Genomic DNA, 9475 nt, shown 5'->3' on the forward strand with positions numbered 1-9475 from the left:
AACGGGTAAAGAACAAAGCCCTGAACTTGAACGAATTCCTTGAGAAAATGCAATGTTTCTTGCCTAATATAGCCCTACGATACAACAGCATGCTGCGTACTAATGTATATGAGAGTTACGCCAATCGACGGTGGACTGTATTTATCCAAAGTATGATCTTCTGTTTTGTTCTGCTTTACAGTTCAGCACACTGCGTGCTATTCTCTCCAGACGCTGCTCCTTTACACCTTCTTTGCTGTAGACTAGTTAGTATTGGAAACAGTTCTTTTTAAGGTGTCTTATCGGGCTCATTTGAGCGCGTACGTGCAGTAGTACAGGTACTGTCATCCCGTCTTTATGCTTTATCGATTTATTGGAGCAGCTCTTCCTGTATTATTATTGTTTCATACTCGCATCCAGTAATTTCCACGGCATTATTTCAGCATTTATCCGCTTTATTAGCGTGCGTAGGGAACCGCTGGGCATTATAAATGAAACATATCGAATGATTTGTTTTTATTTCTTAATTTTGCTTCCTACTTTTCGATAGGAAGCGACTGCAGCAGGTGCAATATCTTTTCTGATTCAGACCGCTATCCGGTATTCGCTCAAGCCAAAGCAAACCCGCGCCTGAGTGAGGTAATAAAACGTATCCTCCCCTTTCAACGACGCAGGAAACGGTGAGTGAAATGAAACCCGAACAGTTAAGGGGGAGGGAAAGTGACAGGGTGGGAACACGTACAGGGGGCGGTTCGTTGGTGCGCTGACGACAGCGGTGTTTCCGCTCCACCGTCAAGTTCGGTTTATCTATGCAAACGCTGGCCTTGTTGCGCCGGCTCAGTCGCAGTATTTATGGGCCTACATTGACGCGAGAAAGACATCCTGCTAGCAACCAGCAACTCACACTCTACACTAAAATGGCCGGTTTCGGAGGTGAGTTCGGCACGTGTGCGTTTTGCTGTTCAAACCTGCGCTTCATTCAACATCAAGGCTCTATCGATTGTGTTTTTTGTACGATATGCTGAACAGGGTACAGCTACAAACGGAAATTCAGAAAAGGTTAGCCAGTTCTTCCTTCTATACTGTGATGGTGATAATCTATGAAAATTGATTCACTGAAAAACCATGGGGTATGAGTACTAGAGCAGAAAAGCAGACATAAAAATCGTGGTTATTCAAGGTCATGATGACGATGATGATAATGATCTTTTATTTATGAAAAGAGTATAAGCTTCAATTTTGCATCGTGAAGCTGTACAGCAAATGTCAAAGAAATTGGGGGTTTCTCTGAATTTAGGAGCAACAGTGTACTGTTTCCGTGCACACGAATGCCGTATTTTGTAGCTATGCTTCTGTCCATTCCTTCTTCTCCTTGCCGTTGGCGAGTTTCACTTTAAGTGCCAATGCCGGCGAATGATATTGTTGGCTAGCTATGGGTCCTTATGGATCATATTCAATTTGTATTCGCGAACTATTCGACAGTAACAATTATTCGCTTCGTGTTCACGTTGTCTTTGAAGATTGTTATCCGCATGTAACACACTCAGGTGGAGCTCCATGATGAAACACTGTCAGTTTTACAGAAGGTGTTTCACCTAAGACTTTACACGATTTTTAAAAATAGGCTTTTTGAATTAGTATAGCGTTTTTTTTTTGACATAGCATTGTCAGCGGTGTAGTAGCGGTGTAGTAGCGGCCATCCAGCGGTCGACTATGATATATACCCCAATAAAGGTTTATTCACTCACTCACGATGTCTATTTCGTAGGTTCGAATCAAGGGACAGGGAGGGAAGGAGGACCAAGGTGGCTGATCAAATTGAATTATTGTCATCTTTTTTTATCTAACAGTCAAACTCCTACTCACAATCTTACGACCAACTCCTGTTGCACAGAAAGAAAAGACAGATGGGCGTCATGCTCATCTGTCACTATTTTCACCCCCAGTGTAAGCTACATGCACGGGCGCTATATACAGGGTGTTTTGCCTGAGGCTTTACGCAATTTTTAAAAATAGGTTTTTTGAGTTAGAAGAACGCTTTTCTCGGCATAGCATTATTAGCGGTGTAGTTCATCAGAGTACGGCTAAGGCGTGCTAAGTAGCCGGCTGGTTAACTAATATTGAATAGTTAACTTTAACTATTGCTGTCAGACTCCTGGGATTGCTTTCAGACTCCTGGGCGAGCTTGGATTACATTATGATAAACAAAAAGTAAGAGATTCCTCGAAACGCGTGATCAAAAGCGAAAGAAAAGAAAGAAGTGGGCAGCCAGTAGAACGCTGTAAATTCCTGAGCTGTACAGTAAACATAAAAAGGAGAAAAGAATGCTCCTCAGTACAACGCTAGCGCCGGAGTAGCTGCACCATCCGGCAAGACACCGGATACGCGCTCGTCTGCGCTACTTCCTGTCGAAGCAATAGACGACATCGAGTTGAACGTCCGGGCTGCCTGCGCTGGGGTGATACTTTGAACTCTATTCGTCAATCATTTCTTTTTGCATTAGCGTTTTTAGTACTGAGAGAACATAGGCAGAATAGATAAAATCAGTACGCCTCTTCATAAGCAATATTGCACTGATAAGGACATCCTGTAGCTTTACATATCCGCCTGCTAATATCCGACTGTTCGAGTGTCCCTATTTATGACTGCAGTACCGCGATAACAAATAAACGAGTAATACTGACGCCCAATTCAAACTGAGTGGGAGGCATAATTATAAGGAGAGAAAGGCGGTCCCCCCCCCCCCCCCCCCCCTTGTCGGAAAATTTTCCACCTCCTCAACCCCATTTTTTTAAAGAAATAAATCAAAGAAATATATGAATCAAATAGGACCGCCCCTGCAAGAGCGACCCGTAAATCCGCCCCTGACTGCACGCGACTACGCTTGCAATTGGCGGGCGGTGCACAGGCACAGCCCGAACTCTCTACGGAAAACCTTCCGCATATCTCACTTTCTTACGAAGCGGCGGTGGGCCAGGGTCGGCTTTAAGATAAGAATACTGCGTCAGTGGCAGCCACAAGAGAGCGGCTAATCGCGACAGCAAACAAGACGCCTGGGCACAGCAGTGAATGTGTCTGGCGAGAAACCGCGCCAGCGACACGCGAAGTCTCCCTATGTGATCACTGCTTCAATATTTGCAGCACATCTCTCAAGTAAGAGCATTTCGTCATTCGCGGAGCCTGCGGGATATGTACCGGGTGTATCAGGAAACTTCAGCTCAGGACACTTGAGCTTGAACTAAAAGCACGACTGACTTTTCAAGTTTGAAATTATCATTACCTCATGTTCATATTTCCATCTGAGAAAATCCAGAGAAATAAGGAAAACTGTCAACGTGAAAAGCGCACATGCCCGCGCGATATCGGCGCGCTAGCTCAGACGAGCCACTTATGAACCAATTCTGCTGGTGGTCTAGTCCGCTGCGCTGAAAAAAATGACGCGCAGACAAAGTGTGCCAAATTTGCGTCACCAGCGCATAAGTTGACATGAAATATTTATGAGGCGCCTAACTTGCATAACAGCGCGGAAACAGCACAGGACAAAAGCGCGCACAAGTAGCGCTGCCTCCAGTGTCCTTGCAGGTGCGCGTTCGAAGGGGCAACAAATAATATTCATATACGGTAATAAGAACAACGACGAAACAATAAAACGGAAAAGAAAAAAAACACAACCCACCGAAGCAGCATTTATCTCCTGGCAGAAGGTCTTGTTCATAAACGTTACGCTCCTTTTCCGACATCCGCGGCCGATGCTGCGCTCAGAAAACAGCATCCCGCATACACTTCTGTTCTTCCCCTTACAGGAAGATCTTTACTCTGGGAGATAAGCCAACGTTGGCCGATATAAGGCATAAGTCCGCAATGATAGCTGTGAAGAAAAACTAAGCGCTGAAAGCCTTTCATCGAGAGATCGGCCTTTACGCCCTGCCGTAAGATAGTGAAATAGAGTAGACTACGCCATCTGGGCATACATTCGTGTCTTTTTATCTTCTCTCATCGTGGTGCTACACGCTGGTGAAAAGGATGCATTACCAACAAGACCGACAGCTTGTCCTGCTTGTCAATAAAAGGTAGGACTGAGCGAATAAGACAGGACAAGAGATATGCAGCAGGAGACTGCGCTGGTGGGGTCACATTCGTAGTTTCCTGTCCTGTCTAATTCGCGTAGTTCTACCTTTCATCTTCTTAACGTCATGCAAAATTTGGTGAATAAAGGGCACGACTGCGGCCATCCTGCGGCCATGCTTCTTCCATGCAGCTCCTTGTTTCCCTGTTTGCCGAGTGCCTTCTCTTTGAAGCACATATTCAGCTACGGAATTCAGTAGCGGCTTAGTGTACTCAGCATCTCAAAGACGTCCTACGTGCAATGAAGAACACTCTCGGATCAAGCCCTTGCATAAAAGAGTGAGCGAGGGACAAAAGAAAGGAAAATCACGGAAGATAACCAGGCTATGCCCGGCTGGCTACACTACACGTTGAGAGATGGATAAAAGGCCACCACGTTGTCAGTCAGTGGGTCAGTCGGTCGGTCGGTCGGTCAGTCAGTCAGTCAGTCAGTCGGTCGGTCGGTCGGTCGGTCGGTCGGTCGGTCGGTCGGTCGGTCGGTCGGTCGGTCGGTCGGTCGGTCGGTCGGTCGGTCGGTCGGTCGGTCAGTCAGTCAGTCAGTCAGTCAGTCAGTCAGTCAGTCAGTCAGACAAAAAAGCCTCAAGGTGGGCTTGACGGTGTCCGCAATCGGTTGACGCCATTATCTGGAGGGCCTGCTTTGAGGGGCCCCTGCAGCTTAGTTCCAGAGTTGTATCCGACTATATTCATTAATGATCCATACAGCCGGGAAGAGCGCCTTATCGACCATGCAACATTCATTTTTTTTAATTGACATCAGAAATACTACAGCATCGGCACTAAAATCCCAATGGGGCATTTCGTCACGCAGCTCATGCATAAAGATTAACGGGCTCTAACACTATTTGAAAATCGCCAACAACTTCCCATCCTTTTGATCGAAATTCGCAGTGGTGTTGTCGATAACGTGCATATGACAGCACTGTGTGTTTGCAAAATTTCGTAAAGCCTTAAAAAGATTGAAAACCGTAGAGGTTTTCACATTGTGCTCTCAGTCTCGGAAAAAAAAGAGGCCTATTTTTTGTAAAAAGAGACATTTTTCCAAACCATGCAAGAAAAGAAAGTGTGTCAAACTGACCGCAAAAAAAAAAAAAACATTCTATTCCTAGAGATGACGCTGTCGTTTATCGCGTCATGTTGTTTTCAGGAACCAATATATTTGCCAGACAGGCAAATTAATATAGAGTAAAGCAGGCTAAAAAAGCGGAATTGAAATTCTAGGCTGGTAATTAATCAGGGCTACCGCAGGATGCATAGCCATCATCAAGGATGCGTGCCCGAGTACGACGGATGCGAGATATCTCCAGAGATTAGCTGCTAATAAAAATTATCGAGGCTCAGAAGATTGTGTGTGCGAGAGACGGGAGTGTCATATTATCATCAGCCAGACCATTGGAAATAGAGCGTATGCTTTAAATGCAAGGCCTTCTACCAGGAAATATGTGTTTCACCAATTTATTTTGTTTTGCTTTGCTTGTGCATTTTTATGCTGGGCGCGCATCGCTTTTATACCCTGTAATGACAAAGAAATAAATAGTCTCGAGTCAGTGCTACGTTTGTGTGCTTGTCATGTGCGGTTTCTCCGCTGTTCTGCAAGTTAAGCAAAACCACCTAGCCCGACGAGTCTTAGTTCTGTATGGTACTTAAGTCTATCGGTAGTACGGGCTATTTTATCTTTCGCAAGTTTATCAACAGTAACGACACTTGGGTTTCCAAACGACGCATGTCCCTTGAAGCAGTTACCAAAGCACATGAGTGAGTGAAACAAAAACAATGTTCCGCAAGGACGCTTCCCTGACTTGTGTTATAACTATAGAAACAAAGAAACATTCACAATTCAGCAAGAACTATAATTCATAAGCATGCTAGTTTGGACTGATTGGCAATTCAACGCCAGTAAAAGGAGTGAGGCAGCATGATACACAGGACATACACACACACAAATAACAGCCAGCCTCGTAGAAGCGTTGCCTCTTTTCTCTTTGTGCTTCTGTTTCCGTCTTCAGCCATAATTACCCAAATACGAGAAGTGCGCTTTTTCCATAACAGGAGGAACACCACGGTCAATGCAGATTTCACTGCCTTTCGTACTTTTTTATACCTTTTGGTGATACTAATGGATGGTTGCGTAACAAGAAGCACATGAGGTGTAGTCGAAAGGATCCATGCAGAAGTTATACAGGCAACGTGACCGCATTAAGCATTCGCGTTACGTCCATGCGACCTTCTCGTGATTATTAAGGGTACAGAAAAATGTGCACCAAGCCCGCAGCCTTACCGGCGACCGAAATCCAGTGACCTTGGCGGGTATTCGATCAGCAGAACCACGGCCCGAATAGTAGCCCCTGCGAGGATGTAGCTCTTGAGCAGCACTGCACGCACTGAATTTTCGTCCCTGGTTAACGATGCTTCGTGTACCCGCATCGCAGCGTTCCACCCCCAGCCTGTGTGCCAATGGGTACAGTGTCACGGCTCTCGCTTGCCATCCAACGCCGTTCCCGGCGGAGAAGACTGCGGAGAGTCCATTTTCATAGGGCGCGCGATGCACGGCGGAGACTTGGTTCCGGGCAAGGTGGTGCCTTCCCACGACTGCTGTTACGTGTCTTACGACGGCACCGAGCACAGCCACCAGGAGTACCAGGTGCGCCTATTGTTCGTGCCGCTGTTCCCGCGTTTCTGCCTGTCAGCTTTTCCCAAGCCCGTTGTGCCGATAGGCGATGCGGACGGGATAGTTCTATGTATATTTTTTGCCTTCTGTAACCTATGACAACCTTTCTCAGCTATAGCAAAACTATGCTTTCACAGGAGTGTGCGGTTTGTATATGCTGTCCCCTCTGTATTCTGTTTCTTACAACCCCTTCCATGCGTATTTCCTAAAATTCCACTCCACCTTAATTTTTTTTTTGTCGAAAGCAGATGTAAGCAATAAATGCGTCACAGAAAAGGCTTAGCGCATTCGATAGAACGGCTCATAGATGATAGTAGCCGCACTCAAGTCTTGGAGGTTCTGTCAACAGCCACTTTTCTTACCTTTTCATAGCGAGAGACCACACGTTCGGCTACCTTTGCCGCTTTTGGTATATGGAAACCCGCATGACCATCGCAAGCCTCCTAAGTAGAGGAAGTGGCGTCAGCACGTGCTGCAGATCACGGTCGCGGTGGACTGCCATTTTCCTTCCCTCACAACCATTTTTTCAAGCGCCCGTGTGCTGTGCGATGTCAGTGGACGTTAAAGATCCACAGGTGGTCGAAGTTATTTCGGAGCCCTCCACTACGGCTCCTCTTTCTCCCTTACATCTTTCAGACCCTCCTTTACCCCTTCCCTTACGACGCGGTTCAGGTGTCCACCTAGATGTGAGACAGATACTGCGCCATTTTCGTTCCCCGAAAACCAATTTATTATTATTTCATGCTGCGCGATGTCAGTGCACACTAAAGGTGCCCAGGTGGTCGAAATTATTCCGGAGCCCTCCACTACGGCACCTCTTTCTTCCTGTCTTCTTTCACTCCCTCCTTTATTCCTTCCCGACCACCTGAGGATCTTTAACGTGCACTGACATCGCACAGTACACGGGCGCCTTAGCGTTTTTCCTCCATAAAAACGCAGCCGCCGCCGTAGTTCCCGGGTTCGAACCCGACCGCAGCGGCTGCGTTTTTATGGAGGAAAAACGCTAAGGCGCCCGTGTACTGTGCGATGTCAGTGCACGTTAAAGATCCTCAGGTGGTCGAAATTATTCCGGAGCCCTCCACTACGGCACCTCTCTCTTCCTTTCTTCTTTCACTCCCTCCTTTACCCTTCCCTTACGGCGCGGTTCAGGTGTCCAACGATATATGAGACAGATACTGCGCCATTTCCTTTCCCTCAAAACCAATTATTATTATTATTATTATTATTATTATTATTATTATTATTATTATTATTATTATTATTATTATTATTATTATTATTATTATTATTATTATTATTATTACGGCACGGTTTGGTGGTCCACCGAGATATATGAGACAGTTACTGCGTTATTTCCTTTCCTCAAAAACCAATTTTCAATTTCAATGTATTAGCGGCCGTCGCAAACATTCGCAGCAGGGAATTAGCGGTTGAAAGATGAATACGACGATATGCAAAGCACAGCGCGACGCGCTACCAGTTAAGCACGCGGCGCGATATACTGAGGCGATGGTAAGGCAGCGGGAAGCGAAGCTCTCTTTGAACCGCCGCCGTTTCAAATCCCGCTGGGGACTAAAGTTTGTTCCGCTGGATAACATTCGGACGGAAAGGTTGTGAATATTCTGGATAAGTTCTCCCTCAATAAGTTCGGCTTGAGGTTCGGACGATGTCCGCCTTAATTTGCCCAAAATGGGAGCTAGATGCATTTATTGCTTTAAAAAAAGGTTGATTAGTCTGTGGTGCTTCTCTCTGGCAGGCGCTGGTCACTAACGGCACTCCGATGGCTTGGGTACCGGCGGCGGGTGGTTCCGTGCCCACCGGAGCCATCCAGGGTGGCAGCTGCGCCAACGGGGAGCCGCTGTACATCGGCCGAACATTCCATGATGGAACGCTGACCATCGGCAAGGTTCACCCATCCCACGGGTGCCTTTACATTCCATACGGCGGCCAGGAACACCGCTATACCGAATATGAAGTCTTAGTCTGCAAGACCATAAACTTCTAAAATGTCCGTGGTGCTATTTAAATGAGTATTGCAAGACTCCACCAGCTAAAGGTGTAAGCCTTTAGATAGTCTGAAATGTCATTTGCCTCTCAGTCGGTTTGTGTCCGAAGTCATAACAGGTTCTGCGAAAACGCCTCACGCAAAGGAGTTTCTCTCAGTGCCTACGTGATAGTTGTATAATGTCGCGTCTGTATAGACCTGACGACATCTTCGCAGTGTCGTACCCTTTGCAGGCACGTAGACAATTGCGGGCTCAAAGAGGCCAGTCCCGCCACCCTGAACTAAAGCGCCCCCCACCTCGCAAACGTTCTGGCAGTGTTCTCGTTGATCACCCCCCCCCCCCCCTTCTTCTTCCTCGCCCCTCACTCGTCCCACCGAAGAAAAATGCTGGCAACGTGACTGTCCCCTCGATCAATAAACAGACATTTTCTCACTCTCTGATTCTTTTCCTGCTTGATTGGAACTCAGAAGCATGGGATGCTGCTCATAAAAAAAACAGAAAAGTTGTAGTGTTCAAATGTTTCAAGCCAGCGTCTTTTCTACTTCAATATCATTCACATCCCTCGCTTCGCAATGGGATCCGTCTGGACGCTTCACCTTGTTTACTCGTCGAAATGGCCGGGGCACCATTCATGTAGAGCGGTGGCATACGTCATAACTGGAGCTGCTGGCATCACAACAGAATGCACCTCTAGTATAAA

General features: G+C 46.6%; 1 protein-coding gene across 1 annotated transcript; it reads left to right on the forward strand.

Moving 5' to 3' along the window:
* Positions 1-753: 753 nt before the first annotated feature.
* On the forward strand, positions 754-9215 carry LOC144113196 (natterin-4-like). The gene is made up of 3 exons (XM_077646158.1): positions 754-912; positions 6531-6742; positions 8526-9215. Exons 1-3 carry the CDS (start codon positions 789-791, stop codon positions 8772-8774), a joined length of 585 nt encoding a protein of 194 aa, XP_077502284.1. The 5' UTR covers positions 754-788; the 3' UTR covers positions 8775-9215.
* Positions 9216-9475: the final 260 nt, after the last annotated feature.

This window comes from Amblyomma americanum, chromosome 1 (genome assembly GCF_052857255.1).
Source record: "Amblyomma americanum isolate KBUSLIRL-KWMA chromosome 1, ASM5285725v1, whole genome shotgun sequence".
Classification (NCBI taxonomy): domain Eukaryota; kingdom Metazoa; phylum Arthropoda; class Arachnida; order Ixodida; family Ixodidae; genus Amblyomma; species Amblyomma americanum.

What these genes read in the sequence shown, in the direction of transcription:
- LOC144113196 (XM_077646158.1), top strand. Translation starts at nt 789, where the DNA reads ATGCAAACGCTGGCCTTGTTGCGCCGGCTCAGTCGCAGTATTTATGGG. An exon ending in TAAAATGGCCGGTTTCGGAG is followed by an intron (nt 913 to 6,530) that starts GTGAGTTCGGCA and finishes CCCGCATCGCAG; the next exon opens with CGTTCCACCCCCAGCCTGTG. An exon ending in ACAGCCACCAGGAGTACCAG is followed by an intron (nt 6,743 to 8,525) that starts GTGCGCCTATTG and finishes TCTCTCTGGCAG; the next exon opens with GCGCTGGTCACTAACGGCAC.